The 17,269-nt window shown below is 45.5% G+C and overlaps 4 protein-coding genes and 3 non-coding genes across 10 annotated transcripts; 4 read left to right on the forward strand and 3 right to left on the reverse strand.

Moving 5' to 3' along the window:
• Positions 1-150: 150 nt before the first annotated feature.
• On the reverse strand, positions 151-2,908 carry SURF6 (surfeit 6). Of its 2 annotated transcripts, none has more exons than NM_001030682.3 (4): positions 2,718-2,908; positions 2,162-2,377; positions 1,459-1,550; positions 151-1,015 (listed from the first exon to the last, which is right to left on the reverse strand). In NM_001030682.3, the coding sequence occupies exons 1-4, from the start codon at positions 2,809-2,811 to the stop codon at positions 347-349; spliced, it is 1,071 nt and encodes a 356-aa protein (NP_001025853.3). In that variant the 5' UTR covers positions 2,812-2,908; the 3' UTR covers positions 151-346. The 2 variants fall into 2 exon arrangements, with proteins under 2 accessions (NP_001025853.3, XP_046757725.1); XM_046901769.1 differs by having other exon boundaries at positions 211-1,015; positions 2,162-2,365; positions 2,718-2,877.
• Positions 2,909-3,341: 433 nt separating this feature from the next.
• MED22 (mediator complex subunit 22) lies at positions 3,342-9,661 on the reverse strand. Of its 3 annotated transcripts, none has more exons than NM_001389418.2 (4): positions 9,494-9,661; positions 9,198-9,278; positions 8,636-8,844; positions 3,342-4,689 (listed from the first exon to the last, which is right to left on the reverse strand). In NM_001389418.2, the coding sequence occupies exons 1-4, from the start codon at positions 9,614-9,616 to the stop codon at positions 4,497-4,499; spliced, it is 606 nt and encodes a 201-aa protein (NP_001376347.1). In that variant the 5' UTR covers positions 9,617-9,661; the 3' UTR covers positions 3,342-4,496. The 3 variants fall into 3 exon arrangements, with proteins under 3 accessions (NP_001376347.1, NP_001376346.1, NP_001039295.1); NM_001389417.2 differs by having other exon boundaries at positions 3,342-4,695; NM_001045830.3 differs by lacking the exon at positions 3,342-4,689 and having other exon boundaries at positions 5,522-8,844; positions 9,494-9,653.
• A 111-nt stretch (positions 9,662-9,772) lies between these two features.
• Positions 9,773-13,386, forward strand: RPL7A (ribosomal protein L7a). The gene is made up of 8 exons (NM_001004379.2): positions 9,773-9,798; positions 10,254-10,374; positions 10,805-10,954; positions 11,305-11,445; positions 11,793-11,872; positions 12,153-12,283; positions 12,684-12,753; positions 13,217-13,386. The coding sequence occupies exons 1-8, from the start codon at positions 9,796-9,798 to the stop codon at positions 13,319-13,321; spliced, it is 801 nt and encodes a 266-aa protein (NP_001004379.1). The 5' UTR covers positions 9,773-9,795; the 3' UTR covers positions 13,322-13,386.
• On the forward strand, positions 10,662-10,736 carry LOC112530009. Its single transcript, XR_003071046.1, has one exon. It is a non-coding gene; the product is annotated as a small nucleolar RNA SNORD24 (small nucleolar RNA).
• LOC112530008 lies at positions 11,558-11,634 on the forward strand. The gene has a single exon (XR_003071045.1). It is a non-coding gene; the product is annotated as a small nucleolar RNA SNORD36 (small nucleolar RNA).
• On the forward strand, positions 12,004-12,076 carry LOC112530007. The gene has a single exon (XR_003071044.1). It is a non-coding gene; the product is annotated as a small nucleolar RNA SNORD36 (small nucleolar RNA).
• Positions 13,387-13,603: 217 nt separating the features above from the next.
• On the reverse strand, positions 13,604-17,169 carry SURF1 (SURF1, cytochrome c oxidase assembly factor). Its single transcript, NM_001012653.3, has 9 exons — positions 17,069-17,169; positions 16,736-16,814; positions 16,490-16,617; positions 16,036-16,118; positions 15,753-15,944; positions 15,160-15,232; positions 14,691-14,853; positions 14,331-14,412; positions 13,604-14,040 (listed from the first exon to the last, which is right to left on the reverse strand). Exons 1-9 carry the CDS (start codon positions 17,129-17,131, stop codon positions 13,974-13,976), a joined length of 930 nt encoding a protein of 309 aa, NP_001012671.1. The 5' UTR covers positions 17,132-17,169; the 3' UTR covers positions 13,604-13,973.
• Positions 17,170-17,269: the final 100 nt, after the last annotated feature.

The raw sequence follows: 17,269 nt of genomic DNA on the forward strand, positions 1-17,269 counted from the left end.
GCGCGGGACGCTCCTGCCGATCCGCCTCGAGGAGCCCCGGGCGCAGCGCGGCACCAAACGGCAGCGAACGCGGAGCCTCGAGCGACCGATTATTTAGAGACAGTGCTTCAGCAGGACAGGAAAACTAATCAGCAAACACACACGAGTAGCTGCGGTTTTGGTTTTTTTATTATTATTCACTTGGGAAGAGGTGACAGTGACACCTCCAGAGCTCAATTCCAGGCTGGGACAGCTGCAGGCTGATGTGGCAGTCTTTAATGGAGCTGTTGCAGCACAAGAATCCCATCAGCTGCCTCTAACCGCAGCTTCCACGGCCAGCCCACAGGTCCAGCTGCTTCCTGGGCCACTACAAGCCAGCTTTTTTCAAGTCCTCCGGCAGAACACGACCTTTCTTCCGGGCCTTGGCTTTTTTCTGCTCAATCTTCTCCTTCTTCTTCTTCTGAATGTTCTTGCGGCGTTTCTCCTGCCGCTGCTGCATCCTTTCTACCACTTTTTCTGTTCTCTTCTCCCACTGCTTTTGGCGCTGTGCTTTACGCTTCTCTTTGCGCTTCAGAGCTTCCTTCAGGCGCTCCTCATCGTCATGAATCTTCACACCTTCTGCCTTATACAGAACGTTCGTCCATTTCATTTTCATCTCCAGATCCTGAGCTTTCTTCTGGTCCTTCTCCTTGAGCTCCTCCAGCTTATTCTTCCGGATCTCCAACCTGCTCAGCAGCTGCTTGTAATTCCTACCTGTCAGAGGAGTGATTTTCCCCTTCACTCCTTTCCTCTTCTCCTTTTTCTTCTGGATCTTGTTCAGCTCGTTCTCTTCATGCACTTTGATCCTGTTGAAGACAATCTGAGCTGTGCCCTCTTCCTTTTTGCTTTGTGGCTCTATAGGTACCTCCTCAGTTTCTTCCTTCACCGCTTTTGCCTTCATCTTCAACTCCTTTCTTTTTCGCTTCTTTCTCTCTTTTTCATACTTTCTTCGTCGCCTCTTCTCCAGGACTGAAGGGGGTAATTCTTTGGTATCATCCTAAAAAGGACAGATACGAATCAGGAGCCTTACAGGGATAATACAGAGATAAAAGTGGGATGTGCTCAAGGTTCTGATTTCAAACTTTTCCCTAGAAATGTAGTATTTAAAAAGCAATTGGCTCAGCTTTTAGAGATGCCAAATGCATACAGTAAATGGATTTCAAGCTTTTTACTCTCACTGAGAATCCTGTACTTACACTCCCCTTGCAGATTTTCAGTGCCTTTTCTGCACCCCTCCAAGCTAGACCCTACCTTTTCACATGCATTTTTCTGGAGCCCAGAAAACCACGACTCCCAGCAATACCCACAGGCACCTCCTTAGGGAATGGAATTATCTCCAGCCCTAAACCTTGGAAGACCACAGTTCCCAATGCACGTGGCAACTTAGGGAGAATTCAAACCATATCCACATGCACATAAGGGTACACAGAGTTCTCGTACCCGCCCAGAAGCTTCTTTAATCTTCTCATGCAGTCTCTGACGCAACAGATTTATTGCAGAAAAAGAATTGGAACCAAGTTCACTTTTGGCATCTGAAAATGAAAGGAAGAAAATAAAAACACTTAAAATGCAGCACTAAAGTGAGGAATTTTCTATAGATATGGGAAAAGCTATGAGAATTCTTTAGATGCTATGAAAGGATGAAATGAAATTCTAATGAACCCAAGAGCTTCTATCTTGTTGGTTTCTTCAGAATTCTCCTTTTCCTATCCATATCATCATTCAATATTGCCAGCCCAGGGTAGCTTGATATGCCCTGCAGTTCCCAAACAACAAGGGGGCAAATACCAATGGAAACGAAGATGCCAAATACATCTTTCCACTCCACTTCTCCTTGTGATCAGGCTCTCCCAGTTTATAATGAAAAGAGGGCATATGATGATATATATGCACCCATGAAATAAAACCCAGAAATGATCAAGTACATTAAAAAAAAACAAAAAACCTCAGCATTTCATATGAAGTGCTCATATTTCTAGAGAGCCCCCCAGTGGTCACACTGCACATTTATGTACATGGAATAAACTCAAGTATTTTCAATTGAACTGGATTTCTTAAATGGTTTCCAAACCACATATATGTGAACCAACTGAAATGCGGCCACCTCAGCTCACTTTAACCACAGACAATTCTGCTGTTTTACCTGTAACGGAACTCTCATTTTTGTTCTGCTTAACACCCAGTGGAGACGATTCGTTGGCCTGTGGGGCTGCTTTCTGTCCTGGAGCAAGTTTGTTGGTCTTAGAGACCCCTTGTTTAACTGCAGGAAAATCTGTCTTCTCAGCTTGCTTCCTGGACTTCCTTCTCTTCTTTTTCTTGAGCTGCCTGCCAGCATCGTCTGGCTGGCCTGGTTTTGATACTAGAAAGAAAAGGAAGAAATATACAAACCAGGACAACACCACATTCTCAATCAATAACGTTCAGTTACAACTGAATACTTATGAACCTTGAGGATTTACCTAAGCAGAGCCACGTTAGCAATAAGCGCATTCACTTGCATGCCATCATCACACGTGTAAGGATGAATGAGACCGCTAACTTCGAGGGAAGAAACCCCGTATCACAGGTTTTGCTTAAAACCAACCGGCTGTGCTTAAAACCAACACAACGCCCCCAGGCGAAGCACCCGGCGGAGGCAGACACGCCACAGGCCCACGTTCCCACACAGCAGCCCGGCGCGACGGGAGTCGCAGCCTTACCGAACTTCCTCTTCCGCGACTCCGGGGCGTTCTGCGCGCAGACCTTCCTCGCCAAGCCCTGCAGGTAGGCGTCCTGAGCGGCCAGGCTGGACATCGCCGCTACTCGCACCGGACAGACCCCGAGAGAAGCGGCGTAACGGGAAGAGCCCAACTGCCGCGCAGAGCGCCGGAAGTAATTTGAGTGCGAGAGCCGGAAGTGAATAAACGCTTCCGCCGGAAGTGACGGCATAGCTGCGAGACGGGGCGCGAAGCAGAACTCAGCACAGAGCCGCCATTATGCTTCAGTCGTCCCGCTGCGTGGGAAAGGCTGCCCGCCTCGGCTCCCCCGCCCGCCCGCCTGCCTTTACGCTTGGAGATCCGCAGCCCTCAGTTGGGGGTGGCAGGGCAAGATAAAGCCGGACCAGTTCTGCAAACACGAGGCGCAACGCTACGGGCGGTTCCCAGATAGCTGCTCTCCCAGAAGCTGTGGTGCTGTTACACATTAATGATGCTTTGCAGCATGAGGAGGACTGCATGTATGGCATAAGCTGCAAGACTAGCGATTTTCTTCAGATCATACAGGTCATCCTGGCATGCATTCATGCTTTATGTTGTCAGAAAAAGTTACAGCTAAAAAACACACAATTCAGTTATATAAAAGAGTTATTTATTAAACCACCTATATACAAAAAGGAAAAAAAAAAGTGGAATGGAAGGAAAGTAGAACAAAAAGTACACCAAATTCACATTCTAACAAACAAGACATCACAGCAGAATGCTGGGGAAGCTCCACTGAACTGTCTGTTGGTAATGCAGCTGCCACAGCCACGTTCCAGCCCAACTCTATCCCCTTCAATGCATTCTTAGGGTCAACTCAGAACAACTGCAGAGATAAAGGGCAGAAAGACCAAGCTGCCCAACAGCTGCACACAAAGCACCAAGATTGTTTGGAAGGAAACTGAGCAACTCCCCCCCTCCTCCCCCCCAGCTCCACACACCTCAGCTGTCTCAAAATGTTATTAGATGAAACTGTTAAAGAACATAAACGTTAGCTCAAGCTATGTTAATAGAAAGCTGTTGTGTAACCATTGGAATCAGCCTAATCAAAGTGTGCTCCTGCTTCTATCTGTAGCCTTAAGCAAGTCACATTATTAACACCTCAGCCTGATTCTGTTTGCCCTCTGCTTCACAAAAGGGATAACACTGCTCTTCAATACAGGCCTCATGGAGAGCCTCCTCCTAAACAATTCACAGCAAAATGAAGTACTTTAACAGTGAAGAATACTGAGTAAAAAATACTGCAAGATTCTTACTTAAGTATTACAGGTTGTCTGATGGCATCCTGAGAAACCTTTAAAGCAGCCAGAATGTCAATAAACATGAGAAATAGAGTAAAGAGGCCCAGAACAGTCACTATCCCCAGATTTGGCTCAAGTTTTCTAAACCAACCAACCAAATTCAACTACCAGCACTCCACAATGTACTTGTTGTGAAATTCAAATGGAAACAAACACTGGATTTCTAATCAACTCCACGTGTAATTGTTGTGGAAAAGCAAACTTAACTCTAATTCGTTAGAACAATCAGCTTTGTATTCACTTATCACTTTCTTTTAAGTGAGAGGAACACTCATGGCAATGTCCCAGGAATGGAGAAAGCACTGTGGCTATCCAGTGAGCAGAAACCTGCAAATACAGCTCCAGTGCATTGTCCTGATGGGAAGATGCTTGCTCAGTACAGCAGGTGGAAGACTTCTTCAGTGCCACCAGGAGGAATGTGTCCAGCAGCAAAGAATCCTCTTCAGGAGTGGTCTGTGGGGCCTGCCCCATGCCCGTTCACGTGAGGGTGTGATGGGGTTGAGCTCTGAGAGGTAGCAATACTCTGCTCTGCCGTGGCAGTTGTCAGAGGCATGGAGAGGCTTTCAGGAGATGGCATATCAAAGTCTTCTCTCCAGTAGGCTTCGCACAGTGGTAGATCATTGCTGTCACATAGACTGTAGCTTTCCAGAACAAAAAAAAACAGTAAGGAGAGGCAGCAGGTACAATGATAAAGGAGGAGAGAAAGGAAAGAGGAGAGGGAGAAAAGCAAGACAGAAGCAAAGCATTAAGAAAATGGCAAAAAAATGTTCATGGATATAAGGCCTGTGTTCACAAATTCATCACAGGTCTTGTGACACTGGTCTTTCCCAAAATACCCTGTAAAGGCTGGTATTCAATCTTAAAAGCCTAGTAAGGATCAGGGAAATTTCAAAGACAAAGTTATTGCTACAAACTGAAAATAAGAGTCTCAGTTCTAATCCAGACACTACCAGTCCATAGATAGATCTGGGCTGAGGTTCTGGTACCCCAAAGACAGGAGTTCTACTACAACCTACATGAGGAAAAAAAAAAAATACAAATCGTGCTCTAAATTTAAGTCTATTGACACCCTTACCACCTCAGTAAAGTGTCCCACAGAAGACCTCGGTCTTCTTTTGAAAATCCCCAGCCTATGAAGCACTGACAGCTTCTCCAGGTCTCAGCAGTACCACAGTCCTTACAAAAGCAGCTTACTGGATTTGACTCCTGCAGACTATAGTATGAGATGATACAGCAGTGTGGGAGAGTAAACAACTGTCTGATTCTTGACTGTGTGTGGTCCGAGGAAAATAAAACGTGGAAGGGCCAAAACTAAGAAAACGAAAGCGTTGGAAGAAACCAGAACAAAAACAGAACAAATTCCAAAGAGAGGAAGGAGCTGCAGGCACAAGAGACACACCCAAGACAAAGTGAGTGCTGGAGCAAAAAGCAGCTTGTGATTGGAGTAAAACAAACCCAGTGGGTCAAGTGATTTTTGTTGTTGCAGCTTTATTTACATTTTTAATGTATGGACTTGAATAGATACTTTTAAGTGCAGAAATACGAGACACTTCAAATTGCACAAACATGAAATGCTGAGATTTAAGTCCACACTCAAAGACAGCTTCTGCGATCTCAGAGGAGGGAGCAATGGAACATAAATACAAGTTTGGAGTTTAGAATGAAAAAAGCTGGACTTGGGGCTTACTGCTTTGAAGAATAAGCACATGAAGCACTAGTTGCAAGCACCACATTTTTTTTAGTGTTTTCTGACAGCATCACCCAGTTGGTTTCATACCAGAAGTGGGAAAGCAGTGGATATATGTTTTATATCTGGGGCCTTTGCTAAATCTCTTGGAAGATTCTTTTTTTTCTTGCTGGAGGATAGTCACCCTGCCTTAGAGTCCCCAACACAAAGCAAGTTTGTATTCAATTAGTGAAGACCTTTGGGACTAAATCAGAACTGTGGTCCTTTTCTGACAGTTTTATACATCAAACAATGGCTTCCAAGGTGAGCCCAAACGTCGCATCCATGCATATCCTGATAGATTGGTTACTAAGAACGTTTTACCTGTATCAGTAGTGTAGGTACTTCTCCCTTGTCCTAAACAACATTTCCTAAAGTCTAAGCTCTACCTCTCATGTACACTCCTTGAAAGGCAGGCTGAATGAGAAGCAGCTGCACAGCCCACAGCACTACCACTCAACCTTCTGCTCTGTCCTTTAACCAAAGGTTTCTTAGTGTGCAGAAGGGATTTCTCTACTCCCTCAGGGTGCACAGCAACATCTGTGCACAAATGAACAGCTTTAGGAAAATACTTGAACAGAGACTGAAAGTGAAGATTCCTACTCAGCTTCAGTTTTAGGCACCAATGGTAGTGGCAATTGCTGCACAAGACATTCCCTTTTACAGTCCTCCTACAGCTCTTGCTAACAACACAGAGAAAGAAAGGAAGCTATGCAGCATGGGGCAGTTTACAACTCTGCAGCACCTGCAGTTACGCTGCTCCAGGAAGCTCACTTCTCTATAGCCTTCCCTGGAAGGACAACCTGACCATCTAAAATAAACTCACCAGTATCCTTCAGGGAATCTGGGGCATCAGAGAACAGTTTGGTAGGATGGCTGTATAGAACCAACATCCTGGCCTCACAGGACTCATTATAAGTCCTGTGGGATTAAGCCCCAAAGGGAAGTAATAGAGAACAGAGAGGAAACCTCAACTAGGCTCCCAGGTCAGCACAGAATGCCCACTTGTGAGCAAATCAGCTTTTGCATTCATTGCCATTTAAACATGATCAACACTCTAAGGCTATGTGACATAACAGAAACCCTTTCCCCACATTAGACAATAAAATTTCATTTAAAATATCATAATATTCTAATTATAAAAGGACTTTGAATAAATCACCATTTCTGTATTTACACACAATTTCTTTGGTGCAGAAAAAGACAGGAAAGAGCATAGGAAAGTATTAAGTGCTAAAAGCAATGATTAAGTGCTACATGGTGTGAGGTTTCAGTAGAAGGATCATAGCTCTGTGGACAAGTCAAGTTTCCTCATCTCAGGACCACCCTCACAAGAATGAAAACAAAGGCAGATCCACTTTAGTGTATCAGGAAAGAAAGCTCTTTGTGCTTAGAAGTTAGTTCTGTTATGAAGGGTTGCTTCAGGTGGCATGCCATGCCAGTCAGGTGAAGAGACCATGATAGCATGGTCTGAACTCCTTAGTTCAGAACAGAAAACTACTGAGATACAGTCATGGCAGCCTGGTGTCAGCATGGGAGAGGCACCTCTGGCACTCGTGGGGCACTTAACTCCACACTGTCATTCTGGATGCAGCTTATGCCATGCTGTACACAGTCTGTGCAGTGGATAGATCCCTGACCTAGTCATGCCAAGACTCGTGTTTAGGTTTCTGATCACTCTTCTTTTCTGAGGCACTTCTAGGATCCCTTGCCATAGTTCCCCAAAAAAACTAAGTAAAGCTGGAAAAACAACTCTAAACTTTTATCTCAAATTTTCTTTAAACAACATAGCTGGTTCTAAGCTATGTTATATCAGTACCTTAACTTTTAAGAAGTCTTTAAAAAGAGTTTTACTCTTAAAATACATTACCCATAAACAATGCCCTAGCTGCCAAGTATATTGTGCAATTATTGTTTTAAATATTTTCATTAATCTGGAACTATAGACACTCAGAATGTTTAGAAAGAGAGCAGAAACAACAGTGGAAAACCTGGTCATAAGGATTTTGAGTAAGATTTTGAAAAGGTAAGTTTTTGATTGGAATTCACACCTTTATTGCACTGACTTCGCTTAGTTTGGACAGTGCAGACAATCTAATCTGATTCTCAGTTATTTTCTCCTGCTTCCATTTACTGCATAATCAATTAGAAGTGCTGGAGTGCATAACAAAAAAAATTAAAAAAATAAAGTGTCTGAATTCTCTAAAGCCTGTTTCCTATGCAAAAGTCTTTTTAAAAATCTTAAAAATTCCTCAAACAAATCATTAATAAATCTTCCATAAAAAAATCCTATCACAATACTTCATAATCAAATGAAACTGAGCACATCATTTTTGCTCATTTCAGATGTTCACCTCAAGAAGTCTCCAGGCAACTGGGGCAGTGGACTACAAGGTAAAAGGCACACTGTGTTAGCAGGTCACTTATGAAAGAACTCGCAACGGGGATACGGGACATCACCATCTCATTTAAGATCAGCACCCAGCTCAGCAAGCTAGTTTTCCTAGGGAGAGATAGAGACTCCTCCAGAAGGATATCACCCCCTAAGGAAACTGATCTGCTATAATTTGCTTAGGCTTCCTTTGTAATCACCTGTCACATCTAGCCAATTAAGGCAAGCACCTAGAGCTGGATGCTGTGAATACCTCCTCCAATATGACACTTATACCCTGCAGGATATCTGCAAGAAAGAGACAGTTGTTTTAAACTACAGAAAGAGTTTGACCAAATTAGGAACAGGAATGGAATTTTGTTGGGAACATTCTCAAGACCTATGCTATAAAGATTATTTGTTTAGACTAACTCCCCCAGAAGGGCTGGAGTCATTAGACAGAAGTCCACTGCCCTATTTGTACCTGGAAGAGTAATATTCTTCTTCTAGCTCATACAGGTCAATGGAGATCTCATCCCGTAGTGCAATCAACTTCTTGTCACATTCCTCCTGCAAGCTTCTCAGCTGCTGGTTGCGCTGGTTGATAGCTTCATTTACAGAGGGGAAATCATTGAGGATCAAGAACTGCTTCAGGTCAGACACAAGTTTCATCAAGGACTCACCAGCTCGAACCTTGTAAAAGGAAGAAAAATAGATATTAGAACATAGATATTAAGTACCTTTAAACAGGACTTTATTCCAGATATAATACAAGGTCCTCCAAGCTGCTCCTCCTGCTCAATCCCTGACTACACAGGAGCTCCCACAACAGGTGAGAGTTCTGACAGAAGCCTGTAGCTGACAACAAAGGCTACCAAGCTTTGCCCCACAGAAAGGACTCACTGCACCACTACCTCAAACGTCAGGCCACTCTTTTAGCAACAGTCCTCCTGAGTGATATAAAGGCTTCACTACATACAATAACAAACCAAACAGCTCCTGAAGGATGTGCCAGCCAACAAAGTGAACATGAAAGCAGTACTTACAATGTTTGCAGCTCTGACGTGCATCTCATAGTTATCTTGCTCACTTTGGGTTGCTCGAGAGACTTGAGTTTCATCCTCAATCTAAAGACAAAAACGTATAAATTCATCTTTACAAACACAAATGCTGACACACAACTGCTGCATCACAAGGCGTTTCATTTCAAACTACACCGATAAGCCCTAAGCTTTAAGCCTAATCTCACCTTCACGTTACCCACAGGCCAACTCTGCTGCCCCACACTCTCCCCTCAGGGCCTTCGCTGCTCCCTCCCCCGCCGGATGCAGCCTAGGCTCACCTTAGCGGTCTTAATGATCTCGGTAAAGTTGTCCATAATGGATTTGACGTCATCCTTAAGGCGCTTGTTGTAGGACTGCAGCAGGGTCTCTTTACTCTGCGGCAGAACCCGCTGCTGCGCCATGGCCGCCGTTTTCCTTCCTGCTGCTTCTTCCGGTCCGCCCCACCCTTTTCCGGCCCCACCTCTTCCGGTCAGCCCCCCCTTCTGGGCACACCTTTTCCGGCCCAACATCTCGCGAGAGGTGGTGCCACATAGATATCCCCCAGCATGCCCTGTTCCGCCCTTTTTACTCTACATCCAAGATGGTGAGTAGCAGCGGGTCCTGGGGGAGGGGTTACCGGCATCCAGCGCCATCCGCGCACCTCGCCGGGCCGCGGCCCCTTGTGGAGGCAGTGTGGGTGCTCAGCAGCTTTTCGGTGCCGCGGGGGGGCGGTTCGGTTCAAGCTGGGCCTGCGGGAGCCGAAGCCGGGATGGGGGAGGCGGGTCTGGGCCTGCGCTCCCGCGGCGGGATGGGATCTGGGCAGCCCTGCAGGCCTCGGGTGCGCTGAGGAGAGCAACTCGCTGTTCTAAGTCGGGCCATCTCGTGAATGCTCTTAGGTCACGTCGAAGGGTTTGTTCTGGTCTCTTCCCGGGTTGGGCCGCAGCCGGGTTTGTTCATTATCTGTAAAAGCATATTTTTGAGGTGGCGTGCGTGCTCTTTAAGTGCATTAAGCATTTAAGGTTTAAAAAAAAAAAAACAAAATGTCTTTCTTATTTGCAGCCGAAAGGAAAAAAGGCCAAGGGCAAGAAGGTGGCACCTGCCCCTGCTGTAGTCAAGAAGCAGGAGGCCAAGAAGGTTGTCAATCCCCTCTTTGAGAAGAGGCCCAAGAACTTTGGCATTGGTGAGTAGGGGGGTATACAGAGTGCTTCAAGGACTGTGGTTTATTTTGTTGTATGTAGCTGTAGATAGAAGAGTACTGTGAAAAAGCCATGGAGTGGAGCAGGCCATAAAGGCCATTGCTTTACCATCATCAGTGGTAGAGCTGTATTCCATTCAGTATCGAAGGTGGCTGTGACCGTTCGCTGTGTTAAAAGATTCGTTATGTATCCCTGTTGTAATGGATCTTGCCCTTTTACACACAGTGTGGTCAACTAGTTCAGGTTTCTGTAATGCTACTCCTGTTACGTGTGCAGATGATGTGAAAAAATACTTGCTATCTGAATGGTAGTGCTGACATACATAACCACCAAGATCGCTGATGCACTCTTGCCTCTTGCATGCTCTTACTGTGTGGATTGGGAACGGTTTTGAGTTAAAGTCTGTATTTGTAGGACAGGATATCCAGCCCAAGCGTGATCTCACCCGCTTTGTGAAATGGCCCCGCTACATCAGGCTGCAGCGCCAGCGCTCCATTCTGTACAAGCGCTTGAAGGTGCCCCCTGCAATCAACCAGTTCAGTCAGGCTTTGGATCGCCAAACAGGTAAGGACGTGGCCTACAAGATCACTTTAGACTTCTGTCTTTGATGGCTGATGCGTGCGTGTTAGGAGAGAAACCAAAATAAGACTTTATTAAAAAAAGAAGTAAGCTGCAGTGTCTCTGGGAGTTCTTTAGGGAGGCTTTAATAGTGACTGATGATGGGAACAGCAAGCTTTTTGAGTTTGCTGGCCTAAATTACTGTTTTGAAAAGAGAGATAGGAAGTATCAGAGGTCCTCCTTAAGGATGCAAACCCAGAATTCCTCAGCAGCTGCTTCTTGATGCAGTTGAGTCCTTTAAAAGGCAACACTGAGATTTCCAAGTTATTTTACTAATCAGTTCATTTCACTTCTAGCCACGCAGCTTCTGAAGCTGGCACACAAATACAGGCCAGAAACTAAGCAAGAGAAGAAGCAGAGGCTGTTGGCTCGTGCTGAACAGAAAGCTGCAGGAAAGGGAGATACTCCAACTAAGAGACCACCAGTCCTCCGGGCAGGTAAGTGCATGTGAACTTGCCTACTTGCATATATGGGAATGTGGTCTTTCGGAGAGAAAGCTGATGAGAAAGGTTGGTGCTCTGCTCCAGCCAAACAGGATTGGACATGCTATGGCAGTGATGTATGAATTTCTTCACCTGAGCTCAAAGTGAAGAGCGAAATAGACGAGCTTTTTAACCCTGAGCTTTAGCAAAGTGTCCATGGAATATCTTCTCTGTGCTACTGAATGGATATGAAAAGTTCTCATTATGGATGATGTGCTGTGAAAGCAGCAGATTCTATGAGGCTTACGTGAAAGCTCTGGTAAAGAGACTGACTTGAAACAGACCTGTAATTTGTTTTTTAGGTGTTAACACTGTCACAACTTTGGTAGAGAACAAGAAAGCTCAGCTTGTGGTGATTGCCCATGATGTAGACCCCATTGAGGTAAGCACGCTCCACTCAGAAGTGGATTTGGGGTGAGAGTGCGTTCTAGAACAAACTTCCAGCTTATTTATGAGAACTCGAATGCTTATGCATGCTTGGAGTTTTCCTGGACTTAGAATGAGGCTTGGCCCTTGCGATGATGTATGAATTTCTTCACCTGAATCAACAATGAAGAGCAAAATGAGCTTTTTAACACTGAGCAATTGCCACAGCCCAGACCAGCTGAGACACTACTAGGATGTTCTGTCAGAGATACAGCACACTCTCTCTCTCTTTTCAGCTGGTGGTCTTCTTGCCAGCTCTGTGCCGCAAGATGGGAGTGCCATACTGCATCATCAAGAGCAAGGCCAGGCTGGGGCGACTGGTGCACAGGAAAACTTGTACCTGTGTTGCTTTCACCCAAGTTAACCCGTAAGTATTCTGTGTGCTGATTTGCTTCACTGTAGTGGAGAAAACAAACTGCCCATAAGCATACATCATAAGGCAGATAGATATCAAATCTGACTTGTGTCTAGTGTAAAGAGCTAAAACTGAGTTTGCATGAACTCTGTGTCATCTTGTATGAAGCAGTCTGTCAGATCCTGAAGCTAGAGATTACTTTAGTGTATTAAAATGGGTGTGTTATTATTAAATGCATAAGCTGAACTATAAGCATTGTAAGTTCTACAGCACTGATGGTTAGTGTGTTCAACCTTTTGTGATACTTAACTCGAAAAGTGGTGGTGGTATTATGAGCTGTTTAATTCCAATACAAAAGACTTACAGAAAGCATTAAACTGATGCTCTAAAGAAATGCAACTGTCCCCAACAGGGAGGATAAGGGTGCCCTTGCAAAGCTGGTGGAGGCTGTCAAGACCAACTACAATGACAGATATGATGAGGTAAGATGCATGGCCCTTGTCTTGCAGGTTCATACTATGAACATCTCCAGTACCCTCTCAGTAAGATGCAGATTGCTGTTTTGGAGTGAGATCAGCTTAAAGCCTGTTGGGTGTAGATTGTATGTAGGGGTTTTTTTTAGGTATTCAGATTGTTTACCTGAGGATGGGGTACAAGGTGAATGCTGTCGCCAAGTTAGAGCCAAATGGAGCTAACACAGGGAGAGGAGCGTAAGGAGATCTATTTCAGCTGGTCTTGATTCCATCCCTGAAGTCCTGAAGTTAATGTGATGGCAGGAAAAGACTTTTAACTGTTATATCTGTGCTGCTCCCAGAATGTAATTCACTGCTTTAGAAATGCGTGGGAGTTCCTAACTGTGGGAATTCATCCCCTTGTGCACGAAGGAGTGAAACTGAGCACAGTTGATGGTATGAGGACTCTAACTTGTTCTCCCTTCTTTTGCAGATCCGTCGTCACTGGGGCGGTAATGTCTTGGGTCCAAAATCTGTGGCTCGCATTGCCAAGCTTGAAAAAGCAAAGGCTAAAGAACTGGCTACTAAGCTGGGCTAAAGATGTACTGATTTGGTACCGTGGTTTGTGTACATAAAAAAAATAAAGCTCCGGATTAAATGTCAGTGGTCTCTATTAATGAGGGTTCCAGTGGGTCGTAAATGATCATTGCCTGCCTTCTGTATTTGCCTACAACCAAATGGTTGGATAGAACAGCAGCACAGAGCACGTTATTGCTTCCCTTAGAACAGTTTCCCTTGGCTGGAGTGGGCAGTTGTTACATTTAATTCAGATCTGTCCCTCTTTAAGTTTTAAGATACGCAATGTAAATCACAAGACAAGTACTAAACAGGCCTGTTTTATTTATCCTGATGGCACTGCAGTGTCCCCATCTTAGCTTTAGGAATGACTGCTATGTGAAAAATCCCTTGGCCTCATTTGCTTAGATTGAATATAGAAAATATAGCAGTGGAGAAGAAGAGGCTTTGTAGCTTGTGACCAAACTGTCCAACTACAATAGAAAAATGCATCCTTCAGGTCCAGAAAGCAGATGTAAGCAAGCATGTCAATACCCACCACTAATTCTGAAGTTCAGTGCTTCCAAACTGCTGCCAGCATCAGCTGGTAAGTCCCGTGCCCTGAGATTAAGTTCTTGATTGATCAGGCTGCAGTCTTGACTGTAGCACAGGAGAGCAGAAATTAATCTTTCCCCTCACAGAGGTATTTTCTGTATAAATTTTCTGTACCACAAGAAGGAAGTTGCAGCACACAAGCCATACCTGTGACAAGAAGTAAAAAAGTAAATGATGCAAAACATTTACATGGTATTTCCAAGATTGATTAATGTTCCCTAAATCAGCTGCAGTTCAGTAATAAAGTTATTTCAAACTATCTGGGAAATACTACTTAGGGCCAAACAGTTTGCAGCTAAAGATCTCATCAGTCTCCCTGATGCAGGAGCAAGAATGCTGGGGAAAAATTATTTCCTTGCTTTCAGTGGATTCAACAGAAAGCATTTTAAGGCTTCATGTACAGAAAACAAAGGTCAGACATTGGCTGGGTAGCTTACCAGGTAACGATGTACTGCATGTGCTCGTTTCTCAGGCTCACTCTTGTTTGGCCTCCAATGGGCCCTCCTGGGACTGTGCTTCCTGTAGGTACAGCACGGTGTTAAATGTTTGGTCTGCAAAGCCCTGAGCTGCCCACACTGTGCCAAGTGAGCAGCTCACTGTGATAAGTCACAAAGATAGCCCACTTCTCTGGGCAGTGGTGTTCCCAAATTACCAGCAAAGCCAGTGGCTGTACCTTCCAAACCTCATACAGTAAACTTAGTACGATACCTCTGGAAAGGCCTTAGGGAAATACATAACAGAGGAAAGGGGGAGACCGACACAAATCGGTTGTGGGTTTGGGTTCCTTTGTGACTTACTGAAATCTGCATCAATGAAGATGGGCTCAGCACCGGTCACCTTCGCCATGGCCTCCAGGTCACGATAGTGCCAGCGGTTTTTTTCAATGTTATTTTCGGGCACGAAAGGTTTCCGTTTTTCTGACAGCCTCACTACCCCCGTCAGATCGATTTCTTCTTCAATCTGAAACGCAGAGGAGAAAAAAGGAATCTCTCAAGATTCATTTGTAGCGTACCAGGACCTGGTAGTACATCACCTGCAGGTCTGGTTATAAGTAAATCAGCAGGTTGTGCTATACAGTGCTGTAACACAGCAGGGAAAAAGGCAGATGCTTTATTTACTTTATCAAAGGCATCAAGAAAAGGCACCTTTCAGAAGTGCAGCGACTCATGAAGCTGAACGTGGCTGCTGCCTTTCTTAGTTTGTCAAAAGTGTCTCTGGGTAAGAGGTTAGAAAGTAACGTGCAAGATTTCCCTGTGTCCCTCTTACCTGTCCCTTCAGCCTGGTCTCTGGTTTCAGTTTCTTTTTGGGCACAAATCCTCGGTTGACTAAAATGGTGACCCTAGAGTTACATAAACAGGACAAATATACCTCATGAATTAAAGGAAATTCTTGCTGCTGTCTACAGCTATAAGGAAATATAAATACAAATTGGAATCAAGACTCAAGCACTTGAGAGATGCGTTTTAAGGGAAAGGCAAACATATAAACCCAATTGCTATCATCGCTCTCTACAGCTCCTGAAAGGAGGCTGCAGTGAGGAGGGGGCAGTCTCTTCTCAGGTGACAAATAATGAGATATGAGGAAATGGTTTCAAGTTGCAGCTTTAGATTAGATACTAAGGTGAATTTCTACATGGAGGGAGTGATGAGGCATCAAAGGGGCTGCCCAGGGGAGTGGTGGAGCTCCCATCCCTGGAGGTATTTAAGAGAGGTGTGGATGTGGCACCAAGGGACTAAGGACAGGACCCAGGTTGATGGCTGGACACGATGATCCCAAAGGCCTTTTCCAACCCAGGTGATTCTATGATTCAATTTCTTAAAAAGAAATGAGTTGCTCGTGTGAGCCACCACTTAACTTACCCTAGTTCTGTGCAGTAGAAAGGAGTAATGACATTTGCTCCATTTTCTGCATGGGATGTCAGCTTCCCAGCTTCTCTGGCTTCTCGCTCAGGGTCCACAAGTGACCGTGGTAAAATGTAGAGCTCCTTGGAGTGGTCAAAATGCCCTCGGACCTTTACAGGCCTGTACTCCAATTCCTTCAACTCCATAGGGCTGCAGAGAACAAGATGAAATGAAAATCACAGCTGTGATAGGCAGATTACAATGCGGGATTTTACTATGGAATTTTTCTCAGCTTCCTTACTCTAATGTCAGAGGGATGGGCTCTGATGAAAGTCTGGATGCCAGCTGGGCAATCAAATCTAATTTCCATTTTCGACGCTGAATCTGGAAGTACACAAACACAAAAGTAGTTCCTGTTGGTAGAACAGAGCAATATAACGACCACAGCAAACCTTAAAATCTATTTCCTGGTCGTAAGTTTGTTCTGACCTGAAACAGATTAAATTGAGATACGAAAATGGAGACTGCTGACTTCGTTTGGGGGAAATATTTATAACGGAAGTGTTTAAAAATGAATCTCTCTATTAAAGACTTGCACGAACCTCACCAGTGTGCACTGGGAAAGCAGAGAGGTAAAATATCAGCAGATCTTTATCCTGCCTATGGTCCGATCTATATCAAACAGTCAAAGACTGAAACCCCGACAGCCCCAAAGCTCTCATCCCTGGAAGAAATGGAATACGTGTGTGTATTACCTGCCATGTGCCGAGACAGAATGCAGTCAGGGGCACGAGGAGGAGGCCCCACTTCAGCCAGGCGTCCTCTCCAGCTGCACTGGTGGCTGTCGTGGAGCTTCGTGGGCTGCAGAGCCTCAGGCAAACGTCTGCAGAGAACCACAATGAGGAACCGGGCCGAAACAGGAGGAGAGGTGCTACATCCCTGAGGAAACGGCACCTCAGTGTGAGGCTGAAGGCGACAGAACCCCACACAGCTCTGCTCACCTCCCTGCTGGGTCACAGCAGAACCTGCTTTCGTTCGGGGAAACCCGAAAAATGTTCTTCTGAGCAAGCAGTGTGATATCTAAGGAAACAAAATAACATCCTTTGCAGCCCCTCTCCATTGTACGGGTTCCATCTCGATGCTATCGGCTGTCCCACCACCACAAACGACCCCTCCATGTGTGCTATCAGCAAACGTACACAGCGCTCTAATTTGCTTTTCAATAAATTCTGGGCGAGCGCCTTCCCCTCTCTCTTCCTCGCTCGGTGCCCAGCGGGGCCCTGCCCTCTCCCTCTGAGCCCACCCAGGCCCTGCCCGCTGCCCTCAGTACTCACCCGGGCCCTTCGCTCCCGCAGCAGCCGCGGCCCGGCGCGCAGCAGCAGCCCCCACGTCGCCATGGGGCAACAACACCGCCGCCACCCCCCCCACTCCGCCCAGGCCGCCCCCGGCGGACGCCCCTCTAGCTCGCCGTCTCTATGGTACTGCCGTTTCCCGGCGGGGCTCGCACCGGAAGTGGGGCTGTTCTTGTCTAGCAG

The sequence above is a fragment of the Gallus gallus genome, chromosome 17 (genome assembly GCF_016699485.2).
Source record: "Gallus gallus isolate bGalGal1 chromosome 17, bGalGal1.mat.broiler.GRCg7b, whole genome shotgun sequence".
NCBI lineage: Eukaryota > Metazoa > Chordata > Aves > Galliformes > Phasianidae > Gallus > Gallus gallus.